Source organism: Cydia splendana, chromosome 1, assembly GCF_910591565.1.
Source record: "Cydia splendana chromosome 1, ilCydSple1.2, whole genome shotgun sequence".
Taxonomy (NCBI): domain Eukaryota; kingdom Metazoa; phylum Arthropoda; class Insecta; order Lepidoptera; family Tortricidae; genus Cydia; species Cydia splendana.
In genome coordinates, this window is record NC_085960.1 from 34,613,337 (window position 1) to 34,630,670 (window position 17,334).

Below are 17,334 nucleotides of genomic sequence, written 5' to 3' on the forward strand. Positions count from 1 at the left end.
AGATACCTTGGCAAAAGGTCTGTGTCAGAAAATGTCTGTTAACACCCAGCATCGCGTGCAGGATTCCTAGGAATAAGATGACTCATACCTACTTTGCGTTATCGATTTACAAACAGAATGCGACTATTCCCGGGCATATTTGGGAAAATGTAATTTACGCTACTTTAGGAACATTATTTGTCTATTTGTCTCCCTGTAGTCAGATCATAGAAAAATGTTTTCTCTCGTTCTCATTTACCTACACGTGTTGGTGTTCCGCATCCGCCATTCCACATTAATAATAGTCATATCCCTTTTCTTTTCAATAAAATAAAATTGAAGAAATAAAAAACACATGTTAGGGGTCATCCATTAATTACATCACACGTTTAGGGGGAGGGAGGGGGGTCAAGAAAATGTGACATGTTGTGACAAGGGGGAGGAGGAGTCACAAACTTTGTGACGTCACTTTAACTTCATCAGTGACCGAAAATAAATTTAAATTATTTTATACTCTAATATAGGTACATGTAAATAACAAGTTTTTGAAACGTTAATCGTTTTTATTTTATTTTATTTCTTAATCAGTTTTGGGTTATAAAATTACTAACATTTCTTTTGTTAAAAATATTTTGATATAAAATTAAATGAATAATTGTCGATTTCGTTGAAGAAATGTGACGTCACACCAAGGGGGAGGGGTTTGCCAAATGTGACCAAGTGTGACAGGGAGGGGGGGAGGGGTAAAAAAACCTAGAAATTCATGTGACGTAATTAATGGACGACCCCTTAGCCTTCGAAAAAGGGAAAATTTAAGTCGCCTACATTCATTAAATATTAAAATGTAAAAAATCCAATGTTATCTTTCGCAACTAAAAATAATTTAAAGTTGTAAGTCTTTATTAATCTTTACTTTTCCAGCACAGACTGTGCAAGTGTTATTTTAAACATCATAACTCCATAGAAATAATTGGAGTGACAGAGATAGTTGCTCGAAATTCACGAACTTCGATTTTCGCGGTTATAAGGTCAACCGGGGTAATTGCCACTTTGGGGTTATTGCGACTAGCCCAATTGCGGGCCACCAGGGGCCACCATTATTACTCGATTTCCATTGGAAATTTGAGGAACCTGGGGCCCAGGTAACCTAGCAATGGTTTTGAGATGGAGAAGGGGGCCACTCTACATTCTTAGTGCCATACAAAGTGCCTAGGGGCCCTAGGTCTTTACATCCGAGTTGTTATCGTGCGTCTTGCCCGCGCTAATACATCACAAAGACACAACATGATTGTACTCATAACAAAGAGTTAAAAGACCATAAACAATCTAATAAAATACTCACCAAACAACACTTAAACACATATCCAATAATCGTATTCACCAACACAAAAAACCACACTAGCCAATTGGCTGTCGCTCTGGCCATTGTCATTTACCACGCATATTTAAAAAGAAAAAAACAAATATGGCTGACCCTTTCAGTGTAAACGAACGGACTGAGCTATCTATACCTACTTATCTTATCATCTTGTCGCAAACCTTCAATACGGTATCACAGATGACGTACTTTTGATTGGTTTATTAGGAACTTTTGTATGATGAATGCGGCATTTCCTAGTCAATAGATAAATTTGTTTACCTAATACCATACATACCCTAATTGTTAGGGTTCGAACAAGAAAAGTCTACAACGATTTTGATAGCATACGCAGTGCAAGTGTTATTTATACATCATAATTTCATAGCAGTTTGACGTTTAAATTAACACTTGCACTGCGTGTGCTATCAAAATCGTTGCAGACTTTTCTTGGTCTAACTATACGTATGGTAACTTTTACCTACCTACCTATTCTAGTCACTCACCTAGGTATATAAATATGTATTTTATTAGTATGTAGGTACCTAGATAAGTACATCACATCACTTAGGTACTTGCAAGCCCAGTATCTTTTTAGGGTTCCGTACCCAAAGGGTAAAAACGGGACCCTATTCTATTACTAAGACTCGCTTTCCGTCCGTCCGTCCGTCTGTCTGTCACCAGGCTGTAACTCGAGAAGAAGAAGAAGAAGAAGCTAGACAGTTGTAATTTTCACAGATAACAACAAATACTAATAACAAAATAAAATAAATATTTAAGTGGGGCTTCCATACAACAAACGTGATTTTTTTGTGGTGTTGTATGTAATGGTCCGGAACCCTTCGTGCGCGAGTCCGACTTGCACTTGGCCGGTTTTTTAGGTAAGCATATAACAGTTTATTTAATAACCAATTGAAAGGTAGATGACGTTGTTTCATAAATCCTGAATCGCGCTATTCGCGCTGTAAAGATTATCCTGAATATGAGGCCCTACCGCTCTTGCATATTCGAGCGATAGAGTAACAGATAACGTTTTTCGATGTTTGCGCTCTCTGGCTTGTACAATATTTGTTTCGTTTACAAATCTAACGCTAGATGGCGCTGTTAGGTGTAGTAAAAATCCTGACCAAGGCCTGTTCACTTCCTAAGAAAGTTATGTCCCCAAATAATTGCGCATGTGTGCGCCTTAATCTTCTATGTGTGCGTTGGCCTCCGGGAAAAAGTTGCGAGTAATAAAAATAAAAACATTTTTCTACAGCAACATTGCTCCCAACTCTGATTTAAATTATCACGAATTTTATACAATATTAATCATAAAACGGGACTTAAAACGCTTAAAACTTAATTACATGCGATTAAGTTTTATAATGAATATTTGCTTCCAACTGTCTTTATCAATGTTCATAAAATATATGGAGGGTAGGTACGTCTACCCACCATAATAAAAAATATATTTGTCAATGACTCTGTCCAACTGCTGTGGTTAAAGTTCATAACGAAAATTTTATTTATTAACTCTTTAAATAATACATACAACGTGTACCGCTACGTACCACTTAAGACTGTAAGTCTGTACCTACATGGATTACAGCAATGCACATAGAAAATGTCCTAAATGCGGAGCAACGGCTGTTGAAGCAGCCAGAGTGAAATTTACAACTTTAGTGGGTTCAGAAGGAACCTAGTCATAACGCATCTGGAAAGCGTATTAATTAACCGTGAAGAAATGTATGAATACAAGTTGGAAATCTGTGTAAAATGCCGTATGTAAAGTGTAGTGTATCTGTGTGTAAAGTGTAATAGGTAGGCATGCCTAATGTTATTTGTATAAAAGGTACTGAAAACTTTGTGAATGCGCTTTATTAATGTCTATTTTTTTATTAAGTTCCAGTTGCCAGTTTTCAGTGTATATTTTTATATGTAAAACATTTTTTAATAAATAATATATATAATGTTATAAACATAAACATGCCTTTTATTTAAATCAATTGATAATACCACAAACAAGGGGTAATATTTGCATCTTGCATATATTTCGTGATATGAAGATAACAAATATGTTTATCAACAGAATTACTACCTACCAATACCCGCCAGGCTAAACCGGTTGTCAACTTTAGTTCCATTGGTACACAAAGACGGCGCCACTAGTATAAACGTATAAACGGTTGGGGACATTTTTTTGTATGGAGTTACCGTTCTTCTCCTAGTGAGTATTATATTCTTTGATCCTGACTTGCACTATTACAATGTTTCATCAATTTGACATCAATTATGGCATTGCCACAATTTGACATTGCAAATGCCATGCAGAGTTGGCTTGATCCGACCCTTAAAAATATATAAGCACTTTTATTTTTCCATTAGGTAGTACATTATTATTGTTACACCATCAACATTACCATCGGTAACACATTTCTCAACAACAACAAACGCGCCAACTGACGAAAGGTAATTGTAGTTAGTTTGAAGCGTTTGAAGTAATTAACTGCGAAGTAATTTAATGAATTTCCGAACTTTATTGGCACGACTTGACCTATTTATTGCCTGCTAGTGAAATATTTAACCGACTTTGAAAAGGATATTAATAATTTAGTACGGATCAGATCAAATGAAATCTGTGTAAATTAAATGTGTCATACCCAGGTCATACCTTTTTGAGGAGAACGCGGCAGCATACCTATATTGTATGTTTGTTTTGTTCTAAAATCAAACGAAATAAAGCAAAAGCAAAACTCTGTTCCATTTTAATAATAATTTCAATTATATTGGAGGTAATTAAGTAGTTACTAGTAATTATTAGGCCCGCGGGACGCTAGACGATATGAAGCATATTTTATGTTATATTACTAATATGTACCTACCTACTCATATGAATACTGGTCAATGAAATGGCCCCTTTTGCTCTTGAGTATAGATTGAATAAGTGTATACTATAGGTACATTACCAAAGACATATGTAACTTCGTATAAGATGAATAAAGTCTAAGGAAAAAACGTGCCTCGGAAATTAAGAAAAAGTCATTCTCGGATAGATTGCGCACACACCTTTGGCCTATGCTCGGCTAGATGGCGTGACGATACCGTTTCATATTTAACAATTTTAACACATAGATATCAGTGAATGAACATGGGTCAAAATGATATAAAAATAATAAAATAATTTATCCATATAATATATATACATTTTTTTGATAATTTTATACGTTTTCATTTTTAGTTTTAATCGTGTGTCGATAGTACTCGATAGATTGCAGTAAATTTACTGTGACTACAAAATTTACTATGACAGGACCCCTCTATTGACATTACTAAATCATTAACATACCTACTTGCAGAGTCCATCAACGTGTACACTTGCTCCACTGCTAAATAATTTTGATTATTTAAATTTAACGACAGATATTTAAAAAAAAAGGGGGCCGCTACGTACTGTATTTTATATAGCTGGTCAAGCAAATCTTGACAGTAAAAAAAAGGCGCGAAATTCAAATTTTCTATGGGACGAGATCCCTTCGCGCCTACATTTTTCAAATTTGCCGCCTTTTTCTACTGACAAGATCTGCTTGACCAAGTATATTTAAGTACCTTTTGAATACATCAAACTAGTTTTTATGTTGCTGGATTCGTCAATCTATGCGTCCAAAGTTAAAACGGCCGTTTTTGTTTTGAGTTCGCATTGATCGAAGAATCCAGCAACATCATCTAGTTTGATGTATTCAAAAGGTACTTAAATACAAAATACAGTACGTAGCGGCCCCATTTTTTAAATATCTTTCGTTAAATTTAAATAATCACGATTATTTAGCAGTTGCGCTAGTGTGCACGTTGATGGGCTCTTAATCGAACATTGAAAATCCAAACATCGTGTATGTGCCTGTTTGTCACTTTTGCATATAATGCATATTCATGTACAGTCACCACACACGATTGTTATGACATTTAGAGTTCTTGCTAAATTGGAAATTCTATGGCGTAAGTATTGAACAACCAATTTAGCTAGGACCCTAAATGGCGCAACAATCGCGGAGCGTGAGGGTACAATAGACGAAACTTTTTTTCGTTATTGCGGTTATTTCCCTTATTATATTTCACCTAAGTAACAATTTACATGTAAGTATCAATAATTAAGACTTACCCGAATCATCATAAGGCTCAAAACCAAATTCCCCACGATTCGCCTCATGACACATGATAAGCTTGCAACTTCACTTACAAGGATAGAGGTCGTTTCGTCGTCAACTGCCAACTAGACCAAACTGATATATTATGTTGAGCTAAGTTCTTAGTAAATGTGGGACCCGTGTTTGATTACATTAAGTAGGTACATAAACATGGTAAAGAGGTTGAAATTAGGGTTCCTCGACTCTTGAACTAGGTTTGGAATTATCTACTCGTTTATGGACCTTAACCTGACTTGACAGAAAGACCTGATATGAATGGCAGTAGTTTAGTAACATCCTATTCACTCTTGCTTTGAAGAGACAGCCGTGGCTGATGGGCGCCTATATGTAGAACTTAATTCCTACAGGCTTGCCCAAGATACTTATATGCCTAGTTAGCATAAATTAGGTATCTAGGGAAAATAAGATACAGAAAAGCCAAGGAATAAAAACATGCTTTAACTCATTTTATTTCATGATCTAGTTCAATTCTTTTTTTTTTTTCAATGTTTAGTTCGTACGAACGTCCTTGGCGCAAGGTTGTTTGCGAGGCAAACACCATGTGGCTCGCTCCCTAGAGAACTGTCTAGCATAACAAATGAGAGTCCAGGGGAAAAACTATAAGATACAGTTTTTTGTCGACTACGGAAATTAAGCATTATGGTTTTATTAGTCTAATTTAACAGGAAAATTTACTGTCTAATATTTGATTCGGTCAAATTGTGTTTTTTGAAAAACTAATTATAGCCAGCCTTTTATGAATGTAGTATGATACCTTTGGGTTTGGTGCTTTACGCACGCTAGCGTCCCTTCCCTCCCCCTGCCGCAACCCCCCCTTTTTCCATGAAATATGTCCCGGTTCACAGTTTTTTTCATTTTTTGGGGAAAGTATACAATATAGGAATAAAGTGTCAATGAAAGAAATAATCCCTAACAAAAAATCCCTAGTAATTCTTAACAAAAAAGGTTTTAAATTTAAAAGTGGAAAAATTATTGTCTTGGTTGAGACTTGAACTCACGACCCCTGGATCGATACTCCAGTGCTCTGCCATCTGAGCCACCAAGACCCCAAGACAGTAATTTTTCCACTTTTAAATTTATTCTAAGCTTAATAGCATCGTTCACAGACGTTTCTGCTTATTAAAAAAAATAAAAAAAACTGGTTATATTCAATTTTTGATATGACGCACCATATTCATGTTATGGCTAGATGAACTTCGACAAAATTTAACCGTTGAAAAACTTGTTGAAGTTCAATATAACATAGCACGTAATAGTACTGAAAGAAATCCTACACGGAGAATAACCTTGCAAGCTTATTCTCCGTATAAGATTCTTTCAGTACAATCACGTACCTACTATGTTATATTGAACTTCAACAAGTTAATACATGAATATGGTGAGTCTTACCAAAAAGTTGTATATAACCTTTTTTGTTTAGAATTTATTAAGGATTATTTCTTACCTTGACACTTTATTCCTAATTCTAATATTTTTATGTTTGACGATTCTTTTGTGAAATTCTTAGTGTTAAATTTGATCTGTATAATAATCCAATATTATTATGGAATAATATTAACATCAATAAATTGCTCTGATAATTAGATTAAGATTAATTACGATTCATAAGAGCTTGTTGATAGGCCTACATGAATAAAGTATATTTTGAGTTGAGTTGAGTTAATACTTTTCTCAAAAAATAATAAAACCGTCAACCGGGACATATTTCATGCATAAAGGGGGGGTTGCGGCAGGGGGAGGGAAGGGGACGGGTAAAACACCATTACCCAAAGGTATCATATATACACAACTTAACCGAATCATATTCATAGTATTTTTCAAAACCATATCACTCTGTTATTACAAGTTGACACAGTGTAATAAATGGTTTGGTGGAATATTCGTGTGAAACTGGTGTAATAATTACCCCAAGAAATAATGTTAATAGGGCGATGCAGGATTTTTACCACAAGTAATAGCGCAATCTAGCGGGAGATTCGTGAACTAAACAAAATAGTACCTATCAACAGAGGGTCATTTTCCCAAGAAAAAATCTTGATATGCGTGAATTAGGAAAAACTTACACCACATAAAACAACGCCATCATCTTGATAGCGCAATTTAGGATTGAAGCGGTATCCAGACGGGATGATCAAATCGACCGATTTGATCAGAAATTAAATTGCGTCAATCTCCAATTTAATCACCAATTTTAGATTTATGGTGATATTAGAGCCCTCTAAATTGAAAAAATGCCCCAGGGGGCCGAGTTTTGAATTTCGAGTGCTCGATTTCGTCACTCGAAAATCGGTGGAAAACAGCGTAATGCTGATTTTTGAAATACGAGCGATAGAAATTTGGAATCGAGTGGTATTGACCACTCGTTTTCAATTATATTAGTAGAATTTAAATGCCGGGTACTGCAGATATTATTTAACGAAATACTCGAAACTCGAACGAAATCGAGCGGTCGAAATTTAAAAATTGGTATTCTTGCGTCCGCACCTCCTTTTATCGGTAATATCGGTCATTATCGGCGGTTGAATTCGGCGAGCCAAATTAGCGTTTGCGTCCGCACGTCCTGATTCGATCGGGCAATTTAATCAGATTGGCGAAAAATTGACTAATCTGGAATACGCCTTTATACTGCACAGAACCACAGAATAATTAATAGTACTACCGTACAGAAAGGAAACTTCCTACAAAAACGAAGTTTGACAGCGGTTCAGGGTCGAATCATGCTGTCTCTTTCTAATATATGGCACTATCCCTATCGGCTATTTAGGGTTGTCAAAAATCAAGTGATTATCTTATCTGTGGTCGTGCACGCAAAAGGAAGTCAAGTGGTGCCAACCCTAATAATTGCTCGGAGCAATGCTGAGCCGAGCGGAGCCGAGTTTGACCGAAGTCAGGAGTTTCGCATCCCTGACAGAACAGCGTCATCTATCGTGCAATTCGGTATTCGGTCGTCTATTTGTCTCTATCGCTCGAATATGCATAAATGATAGAAGTACCTAGAAAGTAGAGGAGTTAGAGAAGTGATAGAGAACTAGGATCATAATCTCATTAGAAATCTCACGCGATTCAGGATTTTTACTTCACGGAACAGCAAAACAGTATGAATCCCAAGAAGAATCTTGATCGCTGGTCGCAGGTGGCATTGACATTTTTTGCGATAAGTGGTGAAATCCGAACGTCCGCATTTTGACATTGACAATATTGACAGCCAGCTGATTCTGAAATTCATGACATTCATGTGAAATTCTAAAGTTGACATTAGATTAGCACATGAAAATATTTCCGTGATATTTGGTAAACCAAACCTGAATATTCTGAATGAAAAACCGAAAAATAAATTGTGTTATTTCCTGAGATGCTGTAGTGTATGATAATAAAGAGTAACTAAACAGTGATAACTGCCGCCATGGCTTTAAGGGGCAGGACGGTCGGCGAGATTCCGAAAGATGCAGTCGAACTTACGCCTGTCGAAGCTACCAATTATGTTTGGGAGCTAATTTCTAATTGGGAATCTTTCTCCGATACGTAAGAATCTACTTTTAGTTCATACTATGTTTAGTTAATATCATAATAAATTTTCTAACAAGTTTGCTAACCTTAAAGTGCATCTGATTAAAATGTATGCATGAAAACAGCCGTATATCGTAAGCTATACAAGGGGATTCAAGAGACCTGATTAATAATAATTATTTCTGAAACTAGAAAAATACATGAAAACAGATGAGGTTATTTTTTGTGTCTTGGCGTATCCAGATAAGTAAATGTTTCGCCAATCTGATTCAATTGCCCGATCGAATCAGGAGGTGCGGACGCAAATACCAATTTGGCTTGCCGAATTCAACCGCCGATATTGACCGATATTACTGATGAAATGAGGTGCGGACACAAAAATACCAATTTGTGAGGCCAGTATTTTCGTTCTGGGGCATTTTTTCAATTTAGAGGGCTCTAATATCACCATAAATCTAAAATTGGAGATTGACGCCAATTTCATTTGTGATCAAATCAACTGATTTGATCAGTCCCATTTGGATACCACTTTAGTCTGGGTAATAAAATTTTAAAGAAGTTTAATAAGATAGTGTTTTGAAAGAGCTGTTTTTGCATGTAACGATTTTATTAGAAAAATGAATTAGACCCATTAAAATTACTTCATATCTGAAATAAACCTGTATATCGGTTCACATTTAGTAAATCAACCTGTATCATTATATTTTTTCTTTGCAGATGGGCGTTACGTTACGGGCCGGTGGTCTTAGGAGGCATGAGCGCATTGTCTGGCGTTATCATAAATGACCACTACAGGAAGAAACTAAAGTTGGGCAACTTTGGATTTTTCTCCTCCGTGATACCCATTTCCCTGATGCCTGGATTGATGACGGCATTGTTTCATAGACATGTAAGTTTCTTATGGAAGATACCCGGAATCTTTGTCAGAAGTCTTTATTCACCTGGCACACCTGGTTTTCATATCATTTAAGTAAGTAGAAGTAAGACTCAATGATGACAAGTCCCATTTTCTTCTGAAGATTACACTAACAGCAATACTCTTAACACCTTCGCTGCAGCAATTAGCTTAACTCATAACTAACCAAGCTATTTGGAAATAGCGGTTTATTGACAACCAACAATAAGTACCCTTTTGGTTGAGTTTGGTACATATATATGAGTGATTAATTATTTCAGTTGGTATCAACAGAGATGTTATTGATGAAGCAAGAAGCCTGTCCCATTTGCTACGAGCTCAAATCTGCAGCCATCCAGTGGGGCTTCGGTGTCGCCTACCCCATGGTGTTGGGACCTACATCTGCTTTAATGGTATGACACTAATGAATTATCTCATCGAAGAGGAATTTCAGCCTATTCCTTTTCGTCTCTACCCATTAGTAGTCCTGTGGGGAAAAATGTGACAAAAAGTTACTATTGAGGACAACTGGTTATTAGTGATGTACCGACTATAGATTTGGCCGACTAGCCGACTAATCGGCGCTCGAATGGCCGATTAGTCGGCCAGATTATTAGTTTCGTATAAGTTCAGGTGAAAAACCATAGTTTTGCTCCTTTGGTTGCGCTATTCATCATAATTTAGCTAGGCTAAAAGGTGTTCTCTACAGTTTAAAGACTTATCTCAAGAATCCTCGTTAAATTTCTGTCTTTAGTTCTTTTATTTTACGATCCTGAGCAGACCGTCAGTACAGCTTGTAGGAGGTATTTCCAAGGCTCTATTTCCCGTACGTAGTCGCCAGTTAAGAACCTATCCCCTGTGGTCAGCGTCTTTACGAGCAACGTGCCCTGACTAAGTCTCAAAATTTTGCAATAACATTAATAGTCCCTCGTTCCTCATGGCTCCACCATTAAGAAAAAACAAAAACTAAATAATAAAAAAAAAATAACTATCGAACTTGCACATGAAATTACACGAAAATCATTTGAGATCGACCTGTAGGGGAAAATACCAGCCCAGCAACATACGATAACGATCAAACGGTCAATTATATGAACCATAGACTAGGAGGAATCCTCTAGACGGAGTTTAGAGCACTTATTTCATGAAACCGATGCTGCCAAAAATACGGGGGTGCGGGGGACGAGGTCAGCGAGTTCCCGTGCCGTGATTAGTTCGTTCAGAGACACGGACGTCACACAAAGACACTTTCGACTCGAAAATGGAGTAAAACTACCGTATTTGTGGCAGAGGGGGTAGAGCTACTATGCTCAGTCTGGAGGATGTCTTGTCTGTGATATCAACAAAAGTTTTCGTATGCACCCTAAATAGGTATTTTAGTAAAATAACCAAAAACATATCGTAAATATTGACTGTCGAATTCTTACTTTTCTGTTTTTCTTTCACTGATAAAGTGCCGACTAATCGGCCATTTTTGCCGACTAGTCGGCGATTGTCGCCGACTAATCGCCGACTACAAATGTGGCCGGATAGTCGGCTTTCCCGACTAGTCGGTACATCCCTACTGGTTATGATTCCTTCACAAAAAGCCAATAACAATATCTTTATGGAGCAGGTATTATTAACTATATTTACCATGTGTTGATATTTAACTGGCATTATTATGGTCCAACTAAAGGAACTGGAAACAACTTAATTCAAAAGGGATTTATTCATTCCAAGTTATCCTTAATGGTAACAAAAGGGAATTATTAGTTAATCCCAGGTGGGAATTTTTTTGGACGATTTCCCACAGTCCTGAATTTCCTTTTGTAAACACTCCATCTGTGGAACGTGCTCCTTACCAATGGTTTCTTAATATTATTTGATATTATGTATGGTTTTTTAAATGTCACTTTTATTCATTTTTCAGTTCGCCAGCAGATACTCCACATACAGAGTACCCAATCTAATAGAGGGACCTAAAGTAATGTTCGAGTTCTTAGCAAAACTAACCAAGCCCTTCTACTCAACTTTAGTTTACATGGGCGCGTTCCAGTTGGTGATGTCGTCTGTGCTGACATATTTTGAAATGAGGAATCATATTACTGTCAGGTTAAAGATTTTGGAGATTGAAGAAAAAGTTATGGCCGAACGTGGGCTTGAATAGTTCTATTGTAAGTAGCTTGTTAATTATTATACAATTAGAAAATTATTAGATTTTTTGTTTTTATTACCATGAAGTTGGTGATATTGTCCTATGACATATCTAATATCTAATATGTCATAGGAAGAGAGGTAATCCTTACAGAAGAACGTACCATCGAATTTTAGCTGTCGTGAGTCAGACTAACAATAAGTTATTTTTACGGAACGTGGGAACATATTTCCCACATGATTTTGAACTTTGTTTCAATAGGGTTAAATTTTTCGTAATTTCTGACTCTTTTATGTCTTATAAAGGGTTAAGAATAGACCAGTACCATATATGTATTTAGTCCACTTTATAGGGACTTTTTTTCTTCAAAACCACCTTTCATCTTCGGAGCGGCAGCTAACTGAGCTAACGTTTATGATGTACGATTCCCACCGACCGGAGCGAATTTATCCATGTGCCTATACATTATGTAGATATGGTAGAAGCGATGGAGTCCGACCGGAGCCGTCTGCGTCCGCGAGGAGCCGACCGGCTTGCGGCCGTACAAATGTGAAATGCGTGCCGACTCCGCCCGTTCGGTGGGAATTGTACTTGAGAGTTAATCCTCCCATCTTATCTTAATCTAATTTTGGTGATAAACAACTGTTGATAGCCTGTGAATCATTCATGGTGAAAAGGTGAACCTGGATAAATAAAATAAAATATGTTTTTCAGTAACCTATATTAATTAATTCATAATTACGATACAAAAACGGGCAACAAACCGCACACAACGTCACAACGGAAACACTTGCCCTGAACACATGCGAGACTGCACCTTATGCTAGTTATATTATTGCTTATTATTGGTTGATTTCCATGGTTTGTACACACAAAACTATACTCGTGTTTTTTTTTTACTATGAAGGACTGCCCATAGGAAATTGTATGGAACGACCATTTGTTTCTTGCATAGAAAATGTATGGCGTAGTACTTTATAGAGAAAAAAAAACACTATACCCCGTTTTTTTTTTCAGAATAGAAATAGGAAATGGGATGTCAATGTACGAAGTTAAATGTTAATATATTTTTCCTTTTTTATGGTGGGACGTACCCAATTACAATCTATAAATTGTAAATACAGATGTCAATCACAATGAAAAAATTTCACGTTGTTTCACGAAGTTGCAATTACTAAATTCGCGTTGATTGACGGATAGTCAGCTGGCGGAATTAGTAACGCATTGGACCGGCAATCCCAGGTAGGTTCGAGTCCCACGTTGGCCAGAGTTGATCATCGCTGATTTTTTCATTGTGATTGACATCTGTGTTTACAAATTATAGAATGTACGAAATTCTTCGTGTTTAGCGTTCTTGCTTTAGGTATGTTTGCAGTTAGGGAATGCAAATCGGTTATTTTCGGTTATTTTTTGTATGGAAATAATCGGTTATTAACCGAAACCGCGGTTATTTCCATACAAAAAATAACCGATTTGCATTCCCTAAAATATTTGTGACAACCCATCCCAAGTTTCGTCTCGTAAAACAGTTTATATACTTGCCAAAATAGACGCAAGTAATACCACTTAATGCACTCCATATTATATTTGGACTTTAATGCAACCCGAATATAAGGTCTTTAATGGCAGTATTTAGCTTGAAAAGCTCAGACACATCCCATGTTACAGGTCGAAAGTGTTGTGGAGTTGACACTCGGACTTCATAATTACACTATATTGAGAGAACGCCTCAGTTCCATAAATGTTTAATTTTAACAGAAACAAGTAAATAACAAATATTCGATAAATAATGGATTAAAATGAGAAACAATTAACGTCTCCACGGTTTTTACGCTTATTTTTTATTAGAAACATGGCAAAGAAATAAAGTTATCAGTAGGTACTAGTGCCTATCCAAGATTTTTTGATTTTATAAGGGCTAAGACAAATTCGTGGTTCGAATTTGACATCTAATGTCTTCGAGCAACACGGAAGGGAGGCGGCATTCGCACTATTTCCCCTCTGCCGAGGTACAAGATTAGCGCGTCAATCTAATCTAGCGCGGGTAATAAAACTAGTTGAACTTGGATTTTTCACTAGACCGAGTCCAGACGCGCGCGTGAACACTGCTGCACAAAAATGCTTGTTTGCTCGGTTTTTTGTTATAAAAAGAGGCCGGGGACATCAAATTTACAAAAAGAAAGTGTTACATTTCACATGTAATATTTCATTTTACATATCATACGTTTAATTACATTCAAACACAATTATTATATTTTAGTCTCATGTAATTGTTGGATTTATCGATTTTGCTCGCTCAGTACAAATTGCGGATCGGTCGAGCGACAAATCCGACTTCTCATCTCTCAGAATACAATAACATACTTCAACGAAAATGTGTTAGTGTGCGTGTTGTGATACTTGTCACTCGTCCGTACACAAAAAGAGATCGAGGTTTGCAAGATTTGTCTTTGACGTGTGTCATTTTCTATGTATTTGTGTCGTCATTACAGATTGGATTTTGTATGGAAGTGTGTGAGAAGTGCGACTGTGTGCACCTTTCCCCCCGCGAAAAATGGCAGAAAGATTTGTACGGTGAGATATCGCTTGGGCCCCTCCCTTCCGATGTGTCGGAAGCCGGTGTTGCTCGAAGTCTAATGTAGTTGACGTAACTCTGTTTGTCAAAAGTTGCCGTTTGACAATCCAGTTAACATGAAACTATCACGAAATATTTTGAAATAAATGGCGCAGTACAGCGCCATTCAAATCAAATGTCAAAAATTTATGAAACTGAGTTTATGTCTGCATATTCAATACTTACATTAATATAATGTTTCACTACGTTCTAGCAATCTATTCGGGAGTTGGGGCTTCAAAATTGAGCCTAATACATCCACTGATTTCATACTCAATTTTCAGATCTAGTCAGGCCTTTCACAGACAATCGCTAAATGCCCTAAGGAAACCTAAGTTCAGAAAATTCTAGCGACCATTAAAATAAGCTATTTTGATCTGTGATAATAATAAAATGTTATACACTCCATTGGAAATTACACTTAAAATACTGAGTTTTCTGATGGGCCCGTGAGTTCAGGTCTTTCTCCGAACGCAGCTCGCTGAACACTGAGCGGATGCGTGCGGTGCGATGCGTGCCGGGGATGGCGGTTATCATTGTTTTTGAATTGTCATTTTTAGTTAGTTTAACCCTTTACCAGGCTAAGGGGTATATATTTCCCACATACGGCACTTCAAACATGTGTTCTAGTTCCGATGAGTAAGACTGACATTCGATTGTCATTATTGAAATGTCAGCCTGGTAAAGACCTCAAGGCCTCGAGACTCTGACAATAAGGTCGTGCAAATATATTTTTGGAACGTTGGCTTGAAAAGATGTTTGTGAACTCGACCGTATTATGTATACACTCCCCTAAGATACCCAAGTATGACTCTGTCCCAAATCAGTATTTTGTGTGGTAATAATATCCCTTGATGAATTCAAATTGACAAAATGACGAAAACCTAGCTAAGTCGTAGGCATATAAGGGTTATACTGGGTGGATTCTTTAATGGGTCAGTTTCCGTGCTGCCACACGAAAATGGTCTTAAGTGACTTAATTCTTTAATTTAATTAAGTTCCGTGCAGAAATATAATCGAGCGGCATAAAAAACGACAAAACTGTTGATTTCGTTGCCGACTGACTTTTCCAAAATCAGTGAAATTGTCAGTTTAATTAAGATTAAGAAGTCGGGGAAATTTTCCTATGACCATTTTCACGTAGCAGCGCAGGATCTACAGCTACCCTCATTGAGCCATTGAAAAATCTATCCTGTATATTTACCATATTTCATTTATGTAACAACTTGAAATACAAATAACTGGCGGATCGCCTAGCAAATCGATCATAATCATAACTTTTTTTGTCCTTTCATAATTATTTGCTTTTTTTATACTTTTCTCATTACAAAACCGAATGCATGATATATGTATAAGGATAATCTCTAATATTAATAATATTCTTGTGACTTTAGCATAAGAACTTCACCTTATAGTTATCATCTAATGTAATAAGTACCTTTCTTTTTGTATTTTTTATTTTATTTTAGGCAAGCTGAACATGATAAGGTAAAATATTTTTCTTTTAAACAAATTGAGTTAAATTTTGATTTAATCTTTAAAAATCTTTTGATAATGATATTGTATCGATTTATTAATGTTTTTAAAAAAAAGGCAAGTAACATGCGTAATTTTTGGTAAAATTGAAATCGTTGTTCGTGAAATTTTGTATTATTTTTTTAAATATAGAAGAGACATTTCATTTCATTACAGCTAAGAAGCCAGAGATATGTTTAACGCGCAAAATTTTATTTTATTCGGTTGGCGCCTTTAGGGCGTCCGCTAGTTGGCGCGGTTGCACGGAGCGGGTGAGAGGGTTAACGAAAAATAGTATGAGGTAATAGTATTAAGCGTTGCTAAGTGCGCGGACGCGTTCCACGGATTTTACCTACACCCGCACCCAAGTGCACCCGCCCACGCGGCGCGGACTCCCTTACGACGCAAAAATGGCTCCTATTTGTTTTTATTAATTGTTACTGTGTGTTAATATAACAAAACAAATAATATAATTACAAGCTACAGATCGATCATTCATATTGTTTATCGAGGTGCAATTCTTTTATATCAACTCATATCCATAATTTCATACATAATTTAAGCAATTCGACAAAACACAGATATTATTTATTTTCTATCATTTATTTATCAGATTACGTTTTGGCAAATCGACCTGTAAGTTCATAAGATTACAATATTTACAATATTATAGGGATTTCAAAATAATAAATGTTGATTTTCACTTACAATTGTTCTTTTAACCCAGATACTAAAATTACAGATCCATTGGCCCATTTACTAGAGTTAGTTAGTTAGACCCAGACTGTGCAAGTATTATTTAAACATCATAATTTCATAGAAGTTTGTCGTTTAAAATAACACTTGCACAGGCTGGGCTATCTAAATCGCTGCCAACTTAGTTTGGTTTATCTTTACCCGATCGTGCTTTACAAAAAAATCCAATCATAATTCTCATAATGTCAATACATAAACTACTTAACAAGCGGATTCAGTTTTGTCCCTTTTCAACTCATGAAACGAATCAAGCGTCAGAAAGAAACAAAGGCGGTCGTCGTGTAACTTTTTTTATTGCAACAACAGATGTCAACAGACTGTCAATATTGCGATCAAAGTCGACAAACGTGTCGGCGCGGCTTAAGATTTTGGCGGGAATGTTTTACAATA

The 17,334-nt window shown here is 36.4% G+C and overlaps 1 protein-coding gene across 1 annotated transcript; it reads left to right on the forward strand.

The window, feature by feature from the left end:
- Positions 1-8,774: 8,774 nt before the first annotated feature.
- Positions 8,775-12,090, forward strand: LOC134794158 (uncharacterized). The gene is made up of 4 exons (XM_063765875.1): positions 8,775-9,042; positions 9,745-9,916; positions 10,204-10,335; positions 11,835-12,090. Exons 1-4 carry the CDS (start codon positions 8,924-8,926, stop codon positions 12,069-12,071), a joined length of 660 nt encoding a protein of 219 aa, XP_063621945.1. The 5' UTR covers positions 8,775-8,923; the 3' UTR covers positions 12,072-12,090.
- The last annotated feature ends 5,244 nt before the right edge of the window (positions 12,091-17,334 follow it).